This window comes from Idiotropiscis lumnitzeri, chromosome 3 (assembly GCF_059441095.1).
Source record: "Idiotropiscis lumnitzeri isolate Australia: NSW breed Sydney's pygmy pipehorse chromosome 3, RoL_Ilum_1.0, whole genome shotgun sequence".
NCBI lineage: Eukaryota > Metazoa > Chordata > Actinopteri > Syngnathiformes > Syngnathidae > Idiotropiscis > Idiotropiscis lumnitzeri.
In genome coordinates this window covers 17,041,223-17,057,625 of record NC_142393.1, presented here as the reverse complement: position 1 = coordinate 17,057,625, position 16,403 = coordinate 17,041,223, and the positions used below count along the sequence as shown (strand labels likewise).

General features: G+C 41.5%; 2 protein-coding genes across 5 annotated transcripts in view; both read right to left on the bottom strand.

Moving 5' to 3' along the window:
• Positions 1 to 271: 271 nt before the first annotated feature.
• borcs6 (BLOC-1 related complex subunit 6) lies at positions 272 to 6,658 on the bottom strand. Its single transcript, XM_088292245.1, has 7 exons — positions 6,210 to 6,658; positions 5,455 to 5,987; positions 5,181 to 5,364; positions 4,922 to 5,104; positions 1,774 to 1,937; positions 1,589 to 1,672; positions 272 to 1,319 (listed from the first exon to the last, which is right to left on the bottom strand). Exons 1-7 carry the CDS (start codon positions 6,346 to 6,348, stop codon positions 1,194 to 1,196), a joined length of 1,413 nt encoding a protein of 470 aa, XP_088148371.1. The 5' UTR covers positions 6,349 to 6,658; the 3' UTR covers positions 272 to 1,193.
• Positions 6,659 to 11,603: 4,945 nt separating this feature from the next.
• The window catches only part of sema3h (sema domain, immunoglobulin domain (Ig), short basic domain, secreted, (semaphorin) 3H), a 54,376-nt gene continuing 49,576 nt past the window's right edge, over positions 11,604 to 16,403 (bottom strand). For 3 of the 4 annotated variants that reach the window (XM_088290242.1, XM_088290240.1, XM_088290243.1), the window contains 2 exons: positions 15,468 to 15,610; positions 11,604 to 14,892 (listed from right to left, as the gene is read on the bottom strand). In XM_088290242.1, the coding sequence (XP_088146368.1) occupies positions 14,437 to 14,892; positions 15,468 to 15,610 (599 nt within the window). In that variant the 3' untranslated portion in view covers positions 11,604 to 14,436. The remainder of the gene's footprint in view (positions 14,893 to 15,467; positions 15,611 to 16,403) is intronic. The other variant, XM_088290241.1, reaches the window with a different exon arrangement.

The following is a 16,403-nucleotide window of genomic DNA, read 5'->3' as shown; positions in this document are numbered from 1 at the left end:
TGGATATGCTGCTTTCAAAAGATAAATGAATACAAGTAGCAAAATATTATATAATATAGCAAAAGCAATATAAAATGTCAGTTTCTGGCCAATGACAGTGTGTTAGATTTTGTTCAAAATCCTACTAAATACTTGAGCGGAATGCAAACATCATGTCAGATTCGAGTAAATGACCATACTGAATTTATTGAATGAAATTTAGATGCTTCGTGACAGAAAAAAGGATGAAGTAGGTGACCTCGCAACCAACTGGAAAACAGCAGCCATTCACTTTTTTTTTTTTTTGAGTTTTATTAGCAGTTTAGTCCAAAAGTCTCATTTTGTTTTCAACGTTTCTCCATGTGAATCGATTTGCTTTAGAGGTTCATAGGGTGGACACTCCAGTGGCTTTGTATCATGGTCAATTTTGAAGATAACTAAACATTACAAAATAGGGACAGTTGTAACGGCATTAACTCCGGATCTGGAATTGCGACATTGCACTTGGCTGACAAAATATGAACATGCATTGTCCAGGCAGGCAACTGTGATATGAAGGTTGCCAATTTAAGGAAAAAAAAACAAAAAACAGTGTGCAGTAAAACATCAATCACGAGCTTTAATTTGTCCTGCAGGTAGCAATCAAGAAACATGGTCAAACTCATCAAAATGGCGCTTTGGCATTTCTGAGTGACAAGGAAAATTACTGTAATCACAGGTTTGCAACGTAACCAAATAAATAAAAAATAAATACAAGCAGCTCTCCATGATGCTCACCTTCCCCTGTTTGGCCAGCCGTGAAGGATGTGTGTGCCTTTATTGCATTTTGTTAAAAATAGACTGTTTGAGTCACGCCAAATAACCCCCACCAAAAGGTACTGTCCTTAGAGCAAAAAGGTGAAGCATCGTCCCCATGTGCACAGGAGAGGTTAGTGCAACCTGAACAAAGCTGACCAGACGGATCTGTTTCCACCTCAAAATAGAGGTCGACACCCGCATCTTCAACAGTCTCGCAACAGAGCAATCGAACGAATCGAGTACAATACACACACGATCGTTAAATAACGAACAAGGGCCAAATTATCCAGCATGCTTGCTACTGCGAAAAGATGAGCCCAGTAGGAAAGAGTGCAGAAAGTTGGGATTACTTGCAGAGGACCTCTTGGGGTGTGCTTGGTGCCGGAGCATTTGGGAGGCACAAACGGTGTCTGGAGTTACTTGCAGATAGCCTCCAGCGCATCCAGGGTCCGCTTGATGTCTCGGATCTGCGCCGCCAGGATGTTGATGGGCTGCATGGAGCGGTCTAACTCCTCGCATCGTGCCATCAGCGTGTACATGCCCTGCAGCGGATAGGAAGCGTGCGTTACTCGAACACGATGACATGTTGTATTTTAGCTAGTCGAAAACGCATGAGGAACGACGGTGATATTTAGAGCTGAATGATTTCAGCGAAAGATTGAGATCCATCGTTGCCAAAATGAAGATTTGGCAATCACATTGCCTGGAATTGTGATTTTGATCTAAAAATGATGAATAGTTCGGCCGTAGTGAAAGTTATAACATATTTGTGCTGTGGTGATGTCAATCGAGTCAGATTATGGCTGATCACCTTGATACTCATGTCCACAGACTCTCCCAGGCTGTCCACTGAGTCTCTGTAAGTTTGAATGTAGCCCACGCTCAGAGCCGTCATCTGGTCAGAGGTGCAAAGAGGAGGAGGATCATTGAGTACAACCAATCACAGTGAAGGAAATGGACGACGCGTTCGCTTCGTTACGAACGGTCAAGCCTTACATTCTGGATGGTTCCGTTGAGGCTGCGCATCATCATCTCCACACTCTGTGCCACCTCCTGAGTGTGCCTCTGCAGGTCGACGAGGACGGTCGGATCAATGGGCGGGATATCGGCCGGTCGCCGTGACAACCCTCGGCTACGGTAGATGGGACCTGAACAATCCGCTGCCAAAAATGACACATTTTAAACATAAGTAGAAAACATGACGATGGGATGATATTTAGTTTTCATTATTCCAGCAATGAAAATTAATTTAAGAGAAAATGCACAATGAAATTCACTTGGTTGTATTAAAAAAATAAATAAAGAGGAATAAGGAACACCTGAGAAGAGCGTCAGGCTCCGAGTGAATCGTTTTGACATTCACACAACACGTCAGCCAACTGGAACTAAAATCAATTGCACCATAGACACCAGGAAGTTTTTGTTTTAGTATCTGCAGTTATATTTATATTCATGCCATCATTTTTAAATATTGGTATAACGCAGTGCAGGTCTTACTCGTCTCCTTGACAATGCGAATCAGTGCATCTTTAGATTGTGCTTGTGCGCCTTAAAAGAACAAACAGTCAAGTCTATGAATATTATATCACCAGTGTCTGTTTTCAATTCTTGCAGAGTAAACAAACTGTGAGTCAGCCACCCTAATTGCATAAAGCAGGTCGACAAATGCAACTGCTTCGTGTGCTTGAAGCAGGAGGCCAGTTGAAGCCAGTGGGGTTTATGTCTTGAGTGAAGGGCAGCTGCTGGCTTCATGAGGCAGAAATGCAAGAAAGGTAGCGGGTGGGGGGTTGCTTCCACACATTTAATTATTCACCTAAGACTCATACTGAGAGGGAGAAGTAAAAAAAAAAAAAAAAAATCGGGTAGATATCTGGATTATTTCCAGCATGAGCCCTAAACCATAAATGCACATTTTTCCTACAATTAAATATGAATAAATACGGCAAATAAGCACATACAGTGCTTAACAAATTTATTACACGGCCTCTAGGAGGTTAAACTAGAGAGAGTGAAAAATAAATAAATAGCCTCACAGTGGTTTCACTGATAGGCACGAAATTGAGTGGACTAAAATAAAAGAATGAACCAAAAGATCTCCCACTCAAAGTCCCATGACTGAAATTCAACTCAAAATCAGTCATTTTTGTTTGAAGCAGCCTATTAGCTGAATTTCTGGGCTCATACAACGACAAATTTCTACTCAGGAATCCCAAAGAGACCCAATTGGAAGTACGCATTCTAGACAAGATTGGTGGTTGGGGGGGATGGGAGATGAAATACCGGTAATCGACTTAAGAAGTAGAAGAAGATGTTAAGTATTGCTGGCATCCGTGAATTTTTCAATGTCCCACTTTACAAAAAAAAAAAAAAGAACCACCATTATTATGAATTCATTATAATGTCAAATTAGAATTATTTCATTTCTGAACAAACAACTTAGTTTTAGAGGTTGCGTTTTATACTTTATTTACGTGCAACTTCTCAGGGATGATCAGTGAGCTGCCGCAGTGATATTTAAAGAGTCCACATTAAAGAATGTCAAGATAACTGACGAACAAATTTGTGGTGGTGGTCTAATAGCGTGCTTTCCAACCACTGTGCTGCACAACAATAAAACGCTCTTCCACTAGATATCAGAAAGTAAAATTAACCTGTGTATCCACCATTCTCACTGTATACCTTTGTGGCATTTTGTCTGTGCACATTTGTTTCGCTTTTTCGGGAATCTTGTCACGAATTCAAAGAGCTGAGAGAGCATTGAGAGCACCGCAGAGCAACACCAGCAGCAGCCATCCATCAAGTCTCCACACGACAGTTCAATGACATTACTGGCTAAAGACGGTGCCGAGCGTGACCGCTACTTCTAATCGGGGGGCCGGTTTGCACTCTGTATTTGTGATGAGAGGAGCCTTGTTAAGTGAGGAAATTCCACATGTGGAATTTCTACCACCACAACTCAAACAAACCCATTCTTTAGAATGGATTGTATTGTTTTTTTATGAAGAAATTCAGTGCAAATTATGAAAACATGAACTACGTATTTTTACTAGAGGTTTACCACAGGACAGCTGGGTTTTCTTTACATTCTAATACATAATAGTTATGGCAATACGTTATTCGCCGGAACTGCTTTCAAAACTAAAACCGGAAGTTCAATTGTTCCGCTTTAAAATGTGATGTGAGGGTGTCTAATAAAAGCCTTTATGTTTTATTCTGCACCGATTGAGTAGTTTATGAATCGAGCAGGTGGCCAGTGACCGAAAAATAAAACAGATGTATATATTTTTCTATCTGCGTGCGCTATATTTTTGTGTATTCTAAAACATGAATCAGTAGGATTTGAAATGCGCACAGTTCAGCTGCAGCGTTTCATATTTTGCAAAGTGAATAGCTGATCATTGATCCTCAAAGGTAACGACCGTACATGACAGCCGACGTCTGTTTACCATTCAGAGGTCATTTTTTCCACTTAATACAATTTCCACAATTAATGTGACCCTTAAACTGTACAACTTAATTGGAAATTGCATAACACATTTTCCTGCATGCATGTGGGATATTTTTTTATGGTCCAATAAAACCAAAGTTCAAATTATTGGCCGTAATTCGAAAAGATATATTTGATGCAAACACCACACTGCTCTTCACAAAAGAACATCACGGGCCTTAGGCATGGTGAAAGGAATTATGAACAGTCTGAAATAGCAGTCAGTGTTAGCACAAAACCTCCATGCCTCCGTTAGAACGCAAACCAAAAAGCCACAAATAGCCTGTTGCACTCAGTGAAACTCATGTGGGGTTAATCAGAGGCACTATAATGCTGATAAGTGAGTTGGGTTTGAATGTGATTGGTTAACTCAACACAGCCATATCCTCTGTTTTAAGACTTTGCACAATTCCGCAGTTCTTTATTTTACGTCCCCTCGGTAAAAAATTTTTAAAACGACATATGAGTTGTAAAGGGAAAAACCAATCTGAAATAATTAATTTTGTTAGTATTTTTCCATCACAAAACCTGGCATTTGAACAGGGGGGTGTAGATTTTTTCTATATTCACTGACCCTGCAGAGCTTTTTGAACTATTTCCACTAAATTGGATCCTGCTAATGAGAGACAAATGTGTTTGCTCCACTGTTGTACTCACAGTCACTGCAGTCCAGACTGGGTTTTGAGCTCATCTTGATTTTCTGCTCCAGGTTCTTGGTGATGAAGTTGGTGAGGTCTCCCTCATGGCTGACCGTGCCCTCCAGCTCAAGGGCCGAGGAGATGGTTGCCCGTCGACCTTCGGATTGGCCCGCTCTGCCTGCTCCCCGGGGCCCCGCTCCTCCTATGGAGATGAGTGGTCAACGCATTTGCTTTAAAAGTGGAAGCCCAGAATAGTTATTTAGAAATCCAGATTCTACCGCCACACGCTTGACTGATCTCATCCAGACTCTTGCTGTCCTGCATCCCTCGGACGTTGCGGACCCACACCTGGGCCATGACGTGAGGGGGGCAAGGGGTGTCGTCAGAGGGGAGAAGAGGAGTTGCCGGTGGTGGGGAGGAGGTGCTCGGGCCTGGTGCCGAGGAGGAGTAGTGACGTAAAGACTGGAAAGTAGGTGCGGAAGGAAGGAGAAAGGAGTTCAATTAGCAAGTCAGCTGCACACATCGACATGAAATAAGTACTGACAAGCTAACCTCAACCTCCGTTCTCTCTCCCACAGACTCATTCCTCCACTTCTTGGCATTCTTCTCATCTTCCTCCTCATCCTGTTTCTCTTTCTCGTCCTCTCCGCTGTCCATGTCTGCGGCAACAGGATGTCCTCTCCAAGATGAATGTTCGGATGGCGCTTTTCCTAACCAGCTTGGCTGCACAGCGCCCAAGCCCGCTGGACAGACTGCGTAGTCAGTGTGTGCAGTGTATGTGTCCTCGGAAGGGGAGAGGTCCATCTCATGAGTTGGGTGTGGAGAAAAAGGACTTGTTCTCACACTATCACCCATTTTAGTGTCCAAACACTGACCATGAACTCTGTTTTCTCCACCCACATGGTTGTCTGCGTGTCTGTGGGAGCAATCCTCTGACACCTCCTCAGAAAAGTCCTCTTTACGCCCCACACAATTCAACGAGCCCGCAATATAAGGAATGTTATCCGAAGAGGGTGGTGTCGCTATGCCATTTGCCAATTCCGGCACCTGTGTGTCAATCACAGGGGAGCGACTCATCACTCCAACTGTTGGAGAAGAGACAAAATGTTATATTTGGGGTTTTTTTGTTTTTTAATCAAACTGTATGCTTTCTTCAGTCAGTGATTCTCAACTGGCACAATAAAACAGTCCTGGATGTCACACTGAATAAGCAAATCTGTGAGTGAATTGAGACATCATCACTATTTCAGTATACATACGTTGGTATATATAGGTTGTGAAACACTGGACCAAAGTGCAATACTTACGCACAATTCGCAGTATGTCACTGCTGTGGTAACGGAACTCTGGTGTAAATTTGAGTATCCCCTGCAGCCTAAATAACAAGTTCATAGCACAATCCAATGACAATACATAAATGTGACAGTAACATAATCGAATTGACATCAAAACAGTGCACCATGTTGTCTTAAAGGGCTCATCAAATGTAGCCTCTCTATTTGGCTACAGCTTTATGACTGTTTAGCGAAGCACTAGCCAAGACCAAGTTCAACTTTTTTAGCTCTTGTGCTAGCATGGGATCACATGACATCATATCATATTGTAATGCACGGCGCAGTCGTCTCGTCGTATAAGGAAATTTAAACTACAATGAAAGAAACTGTGACGGCATTAGGAGAGAAAATGAAAGGCTAACATAAGAAGGGCCAATGAAGTGTTGTCATTTAAGTACCGGGCTAGCTTCCTGTCAATACTGACTATTGCTCAATGCAACAGCATTTAGCATTTTAGCATCGAGCGGCTATCAGTAGCTGCAAGGCCTCTACAAGAATACGAAGACTGCATGCAGTTGCGTGAAAGCTGCATTCTATATAATCTCTATAATAATATTTAGATTTGTTTACATACCAATTAGTCACTTAATTTGATGTCAACAACCACGCTGGTATTTTCTGCTGTCATGTAAACAGATCTTTTGCAAGTCCGTTTAGAAAATCCTTCCCCGCGAAGAGCAACGGCTTCGTTTCCGCCGAGGAAAAAAAGTATCAATTAGACGTTCCGCCTAGTATTTATTGTTTTTTTTTTTTTAATTATTATTATATTTAGAAAGTTTATTTTTTATTTTTTGGTTCCACGCGGAAAAATAACATTAAAAAATCTCGTCTATATCTGCACTGTCAAAAAATCATAAGCAACAGGAATGAACGATTTTGACTTCAATACTGTATAGTCATCATTGTTGGGTGTCTTTAATCTTGTCCCTTGCTTGCAGGTGATAATTTACAATGCATATCTCTTAAATAATTGGAAAATATATTGGATTATAACCTCAGTGGAATATCTTTTAACAAATACACGCACACGGAGTTTACTTGCAGTAACAGTAAAATTAATTTAAATGTGTTTATTTATTTTTTGGGGGGGATGTATTACTTTATTAGTCTGCGTTCATATGTATTTAGGTATTTATGGAAAATAGTAAAATTAAAATCAGTGGGAAAAATATTTTTCTCTACAATACATGTAACGTTGTTTTAGGAAGTATAGCAACCATTCAGATAAATTAAATAGAAATGGTCAAATTAGCAGCAATATGCACAAGTGTCTTCGGCCTACCTGAGTGGAAATTGACATGCTGCCATGTACTCACCGCGTAATATAGTACAGAAAATTGATTTATTGATGGATGGTTGGATAGATGACAACATAACTGTAGCTATTGAGGTAAGCTCGGGCATGTAATAAACGTTGACCACTATGTGGCAGCATTGACCAAATGCATTCAGTCTTCTGGGCTGGCCTCATATGATTGTGACGGTCCTTTTAAATTTCTTGAGTGTGTGTGTATTTTTTTGGGGCAAACTTTGGTCAAACGTTGATGAGCTAATGAGGCCTACTGCATGTTTTGTCATTTGGTACATTGTAAAATAAAAAAAAAAAACGAGATGAAACACTCAGAAACGTGTTGGACTCGCTGGCGGGGGTTTAATCCTCTGTTTCACAGTTGAGCGGTCCTGGGTTTGAATCACCACTCACGTACTCCTGTGTGGAGCCTGGACCTTCAGAAAACGTACAATATAAGTAATACACCATCACGTACACATCGATACAGCCTCTCTTTAGCTTTGGAGACAATAAAATCCTGGCGCCGGCCCTGCTTGAAACAATGTTCGGTTTTGTGTGGCCAGTTCAGTCTTGTGCTAATGCTACTGTGACCAGGGGCTGCGTTTTGACACATCAGAATTTATCGCCAAATCCAGCAAATTACCCGAACCTTATAATGATTATTTTTCACCCAAAAAAATAATCAACAAATCGAGGACAAATGGAGACTTCTGAGCACACAGCCAAGATTCAAGTCCCAAGCTTCAGAACTGTGAGGCAGACATGGTCACCAATAATGCACAAGTCAACCTTCCCTAATAGATCTCATTTAAAATTGTCAATTTGACGCTTAACATAAGGGTTACGCATTCACACACACGTCACATTAAAAGCTATGTAAAGACTGGAAAGTCACTTGTGCTGGCAGTAAAATAGATGACATGAATAAAAAGCACAAATCCCCCTCTGTGACTTAATAGGTACGGGTTGAGAATTGCGTTGCCTTCATCATTTTCATCATCTCCTTGCAATAAGTTACATGTGTGCGCATAATAAATCACACTGACTTGCTTCTGCACTGTGAGCCCTTTAATGAAACAGTACTTGACATCATTTAAGTGAGTGGAAAGTCGGCATACATGGACGGACCGCCACCGCAGCTGCTCAGGGAAGACGAGGAGGAAGAGGAGGAGGTCACCACATGTAAGGAGCATATGAGGGAGTGAAATGTAGCCCAGCTGCTCCTTGTTTTTGCCGCTGGCTCGTAGTCAATGGGAGAGCCACCACTTGATCCCATTTGCTCCCTTTCCAGTCCTCTGACAAGCATCAAAGGACGCAACAATTAACCAAACACAATTACAACACTCCAATAGGTCCACTGAATCGTTTTCACAGTTCCCCCCCTTGGAAAAAAAAAAGAAAACTCACTTAGCAGCCAGTCTGACCAGTCAGCAGCTTTCGGGAAGGCCTCAAAAGTCTTTGAACGGCGAGTGGCTGAGATAAGTGCCTCCAACAGCCCCAAAATTAAAAAAACAAATGTTTGTAATGTTTTTTTAATAAGAAAAATAAACTATAAAATTGTAATTTACCACATTATACACTTCTATTCAATGGAAGTTATGATGGTGACGCGCTTTGGCCACGTGGGGCAGAAAATCCATCCATTATACAACACGCTCACAAGGGACATGGGCGTAATGGAGCATATACCAGCGGTCTACGGAAAGTAGGCGGAATATACCCTGAACCAGTCAATCGCAGGGCACACCACGAACAAACACTCACATCTAAGGAAATTTCAAAGTTTTCAATTACTAACCTATTCGGGTTGGGCGATATGTATCGTCATCGATATCATCATCAATGCTGCTTTCACGATGGGCAATTTTACATTATGGAGAATTTACACTGCCTCGACAAGGAAAGACAAACAAGTCCGTCGACGGCTGCAAAGTTGGAGAAAGTGGTAAAAAACTCACCCGGCAAATCAGTGCGCATTGACGGCAAATGAAGAGGAAGTGTTAAACCTTCATTCTGTGAATCGGCGGGCAGGAGCCAGTCACGTGACCCTGTGATCGCAGCCTCGCAAAAGTTTCATATGTGGAGGAGTGTCCCGTCCCAGCGGGAAAATTAATAGCAAGATGCAAGTCCACGTCCCTCGTCTGTAAATTATTTGGGCTTGACAAGACTGACGTCGGTCGGAATAACATTGCTAGTTGTGCCAAAACGGTCACCGAAGAGAGCAATTTTCTAACATTGGGAGACATTTAAGTGACATATATATCCCTACCCAAAAAATCTAAGTCTAGACATAATTTCAAGTTCTTCTTGTTAAATAGTACCTTACGGTATCATTTTACAATGTTTTGCAGATGTATGAAGCAATTTAGAATACAGAAGACCTACTGTTCACGAACGCTGTCTATTCATAATTTTTCTGTGATGCAAGAATGTCTTTTGCAGAATATCGTCAAATCATTGTTATCAAGTTTTGGGGGAAAAAAATATTGAGATTTTTTTTAAGCCCATATCAGTCCTTAGGGTCACCTAAGCCCTAACACGCAGCCACTGACAGTCCCAAACTTTCGATAAAAAGTGAGTGGGCAGTCAGAGAAGGCACTCGTTGTATAAACTGGGCAAAACAAATCAACCAAGCAGATATAGACATACTGATGAAACAGATTTGTTAATTTAAAAAAGAATACTGTGGTTGTATTTCGGTGAACAAAATATGAAGAGAAATAAGCTAAATCAAAGCAACACATTCAACAGGACCAATGCAAATGCTTGATAGGTCTGATTAAAGAATGGAGCAGGCAGTGTGTGGCCCACGGGCCATGCTCGCCTGACCCCTCCTGTGGACTGTTGACATGTGTCTTGTGTGCGGAGCGTTTGATCACAGCCTCATTTATACAACACGCCTCACATGCCCATTTTCATTTTTGACACTTTCACCATTCACGTGTCATCGTGCACAAAAGCTCCTTTAAAGAGCCACAGTACAAATGCTTCTCCTCCCATCCATTCATTTTAGCAGAGGCACCCTGCGCTTGCATGTGACTGACAATAGAAGTAAAAAAAGAAACAAAAATCACATTTTCAAGCTATTACTACTGACTCTGTGGATTTATTTGGTCCAATCCTTCTCGGAATGTTCTGCTTATTGATTTCGCAAAGACAAGACAAACACGAGAACATCTTGTCCCGAAATGCAAACAGTCATATGCTGTTTAGTCCATTAATCAATAAGTCACTTGCTAACAAACATATGAAAATTCAAACAATTAACAACAAATCTTGTTCAAAGTTGTTCACCTCTCAACCGGCAGATACAACGGTACGCCCCTGTCTGTTCTAAGATAAAGATGTCCTTTATTAGTCCCACAATGGGGAAATTTGAAACCCGTTCGTTCAGTACAATATGTAAAGTGGTAATGCATGGACCCGATATGCCGGGATTTTCCATACGTTCCGTTCATCCATCCATCCATTTTCTGTGCCGCCTGTCCTCATTAGCGTCGCGCATGAGCTGGAACCCATCCCAGCTGACGTTGGGCGGGAAACACCCTGGACTGATCGCCGGCCAAACGCAGTACATTTCTTTCATGAAAACTAATTCCAACTCGGCTGATTGACTACGATAAATCGCAAGTTACATTGCTTCGCAGTGAGGCCCGCAGGGTCAACTTGAGTGGAAATAAACCAAATATGGTTCCCACAGACGTCACCTGCGTTTGAAAGCGAGGCAACAAGAATCCATTCAGCTTTGCACGACACGTTTCGTTTTTTTAAATGCGCAACGTTATTAATTTTCAGACATTACTGTTTATGAATCAATTAATGTCAGAAATTATTATATTTAGCCTGTAGACTCAAAAAGTAAAAAAAAAAAAAAGTGTTTCAGCTTTTACACAGTAACACATAGTACTTGTGTGTTGAATACGTTTCCAGGTGATGGTTGGAAACAGGTTCTAAAAGAGTGAGCATACAATTTGTGAGGGAAATAAATACACAGACCAAAAAACTGTTTTGTTGGTCCAACACTTCAAAAACTGAGAAAATTACCACAGTCAATGATGTCATTTTTGTCCAGAACGTTCCATCACAAGACTTGCTTTATTTTACAGAATGTACATTATATCACCAGCAATTTGTTCCTCATCTGCCGGGATGTTTCCAATCTGTGTCAGACACAAAACAAACAAAAAAACATGCACGTTCTGTACAGAGTCCACAGATAGTCCGTTTGTGGGTCCTCTTCAAAATTCATCCGCGTTGGATTGAATTCCGCCCAAAGTCTTTTTGCGACCCCACTTGTTTTAGTGTGCATGCAAAAACTGAAAACACACTCGCCAATATATGATTTAAATACTCACGTGGATCCCTGTGTGCTTAGCTGCAAGAATTTACAACACAGATTATGTTCACTTGAATAAGTGTGTGAACCTCTTAAGGGGAGCATCAAACTCCCTAAAAATGAATCAAAAGTAGAGATATTTACAGTGAAACCTCCAAAGTCAGACAATGTTGAATCCAACTTACGTTTCAAGGAAAGGCTCGTTTGAGTTTCTTAAAAGATTACCACACAATTGTTTTTGGTTTTCCTTTATCATTTTGTGACCATCAGGAGCGTAACAGTGATGTCAAAGAAAAAAAAAACAAATCTCTGTCCTTGCTGCTCTGTGACGTTGATAGCACACAAGAATGAAATGTACACCAGTGAGCTGCATTATTATGAAGTGACGCATGCAGAAACCTCACACTGCTCGTATGTCACATAAATGACTGTTTTTACATTCTGTTGTTATTTTATACAGTGAAGAATGTTAATGTGTTAAGACAAAAAACTTGTACAAATAGATGGTTGATAATGATGATAGTTTGATCCTGGGAAAAAAAAAAAATATATATATATATATATATTTTTTTTTTTTTTTTAATTTGACAAAATTTGTCAATTAGGTGCCCGACCATTGTACCATCTCTGATTGTTTGACTACAGAAGTTCCCTTGTAATATTGTCGCCTTCAAACGTTGCCATGTTTTAAGCAGAACATCATTACCATATCGATTTTACATAGCTTTTGGAGTAAAGTGTGTTTCACTGCGCTTTTTTGCCTTCAACAATTTAGCATCCCAAATTTAATGACACCCCAGAGCTGTAGTGGGAGCACTTGAGCATCGAAGAGCGCAATTGTTCCTTATGGTGGCTTTAAAAGAACCACTCCCTGTATACTGTCACATATTTTTCAATCAACTCAACTCCTCAGTGCCATTTCCTTTTAATTACAACATTTTAAATGAAAAGATCGAGATGTGTTTTAACCTTTCAATCTGCGAAACATTAATACTTACATTTGATATTTTCTCCCTTTAAGCAAGAATAATGCAGGGCACATATATTGTGTTAGAACATTTGGATGAATATGTTGCTCCTTTGCATTCATTATAATGTGAAGTGACGTCTTTAATTTGAGTGCATTCAAATCAAAGATTTCACGTTCATGTCAATATTTACCTTCTGGATCCGAAATCTATGATGAATAACCTTCTTAAAAAAAAAAAAAATCAACCATTCACATGAGTTCAGTTCGATTTGAAAAGAACACAAGAAAAGCTGCAAGAAGCAGTGTTGCTCACTGTGAATATCGCAAAGACACACTACTCACAAAAAGTTACGGATATTTAGATTTCCAGAAAAATTTCAGGGAGAACATAAAATCCACTACACCCTTTCGAAGTGAATTTTATTTGACCAGCTGTGAACTTATGAAACTGTTTGTTCATTGTTTCAGGACTTTCTGTACAACTTGCTGTTCTCCAACAGGGAGCTGAATGGCAAAATTCACAATGACTGTTTGATCCATGAATGGGGCAATACATTTTGCAAATCGTCCATTTCAGTGCCTTTTTGTTACGTCTCTCTGTATCTCAGTGGCCACTTCCCTCTGAGGATCTTTTTGAAGCCTTGCAATTGTTGGCGAGGAACTGTTGATCAACTGTTGCAACATCTCTTGGTCTCATGATGTCAAAAAAGGAATGTCATTCGGAGTTTGCCTGTAAATGTTCTAGTGCATTTTAGTTTCACCCTGAAATTTCACCTGATGTCGAACATCCCTATGTTTTGTGAGTAGTGTATTTGATCATGCTAAATACTGCTTTCCATGATGATCGTCACTGACGTAAACAAGTGTGAAAACTTGCGTGTCGAGTTGGGAACATGCAAAATCACAAAAACGGATCCTCAAGGAGCAAATATTTACTTTGTGAACAAGACTCCTATTCAGTCAAAGTGTAACCTGGACACGCAGCCGATCCTTCATTTCGCTTTGCCACCTAAAAGTATTCCATCTGTTTACTTCTTTAGTTCCGAAACACTTATTGTGCGTCTCACTCTGAACGTTTTCCACAAAAATGTAATAAAAAGAAGAACGCCTTTTTTAAGATGGCAAGTGCATGCAAATGTCTTTGCCTATGGACAGAGTGGCTAAAATTCATGACTGTCGTGTGATTTGGGTTCGAAAACGGATATTACTGAAGTATGCAGAGTAAGCGGTGTAACTTACGGTCCACCAGAAACTCTTTTGCTAGGATGGAAATCCTTTGCTGAAACAGTTAGTGTTGGAGATCCAAAAAGTGCTGGACAACCAAGATCTGTTTGAATAAATGAAAAACCTCGTCATCAAGATGTTGTCAGTTGTTCGGAACATTTTAAGAACTTGGGAACTCCCACTCCACAATATGCAACTGTACCCTAACATTGTTTGTTTGATTATGAATTCTTGCCTATTTCTGGTATTCCATTACTTTACTTGTTTTATATCTACAATCAAGTGAGTCATGAATTCTGGCCCACCCTGAACAAGATGTGCGTGTGTGTGTGTGTGTGTGAGACGTACATGCGTGAGTGGCGTTTGCTCTGCGACACATTCAAGCGCTCCTCGGCGCTCTTTGCTGCGGTTTGCTCCGGCTCTTCCTCCCCGACGCCCTCCCTCCTCCTCCTCCTTCCCCGCCTCCTCCTCCTCTTCCTCCACCGTGCTTGTGCCTCTCCGCCCTCGCTTTCTCCTGAGCCGCCTGCACCACTGTGTCGCTGTGGCGGCGGCGGTTGCGAGGCGGGCGGTACCCGAGAGCGCGGCAGTGCTGGCCCAGGTTCCTCGGGTGAACCAGCGTCAGGGCGTCGCCGTACCAAGGTTGATACGAGGAGGCAGACCAGGTCGTCATCAGTCGCTCGGCTGAGGGGCTCCAGACGGCCAGGTGGACGGTGACGGCGGTCCAGTGGTAGCCGTGCTCCTCCACTTGGCAATGGTAGACACCGCTGTGAGAAAGCTCGGCCCGACGGATGAGGACACCTCGCTCGATCACCACCACCTGCTCGCCTGATATTACCTGCAGAGAACATTTGGTTGAGCAAGGAGTTACCCAAAGACATGACATGGGCGGGCAGCATTTTGTGCAAAGAAACAAGCAAGAAACCAAGAGCAAGCTCAACTTTCATGGCAGCAAATCGTGTTCCAAAAGCTTTGCTAACTAAATTAGTTAACACATAAATGGAAAATACATGTAGTGTATGTGCTTTGTTTTTTTTTCAGAAATTTTTGAACGGCAGGAACTTGTGTTTTTTTTAGGCTTGAACAATTGTCCTAAATAAGGCCACGTAAGGGGACTATCTTGCTTCTCGAAATCTGTTGCCATCATAGTTAATGCTCCCTGGTTCACATTCCTTCATGACGCTGCTGTTTTCTATTTTTTTTCTTCAGTGATGTACTGAGCAGAGGTGCTTTATTACTATTTCAATAAATTAATTTGGCAGTTCTACAGTCACTTTTTCCTTCTCACATGTATTATCACTTTTGGCTCCCGAGGAGTATTTCCCCAAAATGTTGGTTGAACTCCAATCAGTGCTGCTGTGTTATGATTCCGACTTGTACTGTATTTCTTCGAGTTGAAGCGCACATGTATACCTGGTTTAGTTCAGGGCTGTTCTCTCCAGCTTGCTTGTACCATGTGACAGCAGCGTGCCTGGATCGCGGAAGACACTCTAAGTAGGTGCTGTTGCCCTCGGCAACCATCATCAACCTCTGCTCGGCCTCCACCTGCAGCCCGGCTGACAGAGAACAAGGAAGAAATTAGAAAACCATTCAGGTGAGTTGGCGTTTTATGAAGCATTCTGCATCGCGTTGGGGTCTAAATAAGACGGATGCAAGGTGAGTATAAGCTTGTCTGGATTGTTCCCATGACAACAACTTGGACTATATCGTGGAAACTACATTTTAATCGGCAAATAAATGTGAAAGAAAAAACAAATAGGAATAAAGTGCGAGATTCTTCCCTACTTCTTCAAAGTAATTTTTTTAATTGATTTGTCAATGTGAATGCAAGACTTCCAGCGTGAGTGCACACGCCCACTCATATTGCCAGCCCAAGGGTGGCTTCAGGTCGAGAACGGTTTCTTCCTCGACCCAGACCAGCTATCGCCACGTAATTTTGTGGAAATCTCTCATTTTAGCAGAAGTGCGCAATTACCTCTGATCAGAGAAACTGACGGACTCCTGTTTTCACTTTTATACTGACGACTGACAGTAACTTTGAAACACTGTCGGAATAAGCGCCGATGGAAGCAATTCCCGGACACCCGTGAACCCGAAAAGCAAAGACGAGAAGACGAGATGCTGAAGCAGGAGCAGTGACAGTATACGAATTAATATTGTTTTCCTACGTCTAAAATGGTCCAAACTCATTCTATGTCAAAAAATATATTGACTGTACTAAAAATGTGACAACATGCAATTTAGCGATGAAAACTAAAAATAACAATGATGGACTGGGCCGGCCTGAAATAATGACAGCCAGATGATGACGGACTTCCGAGTGCGCCGCTTACTAATGCCGGCTGTTCA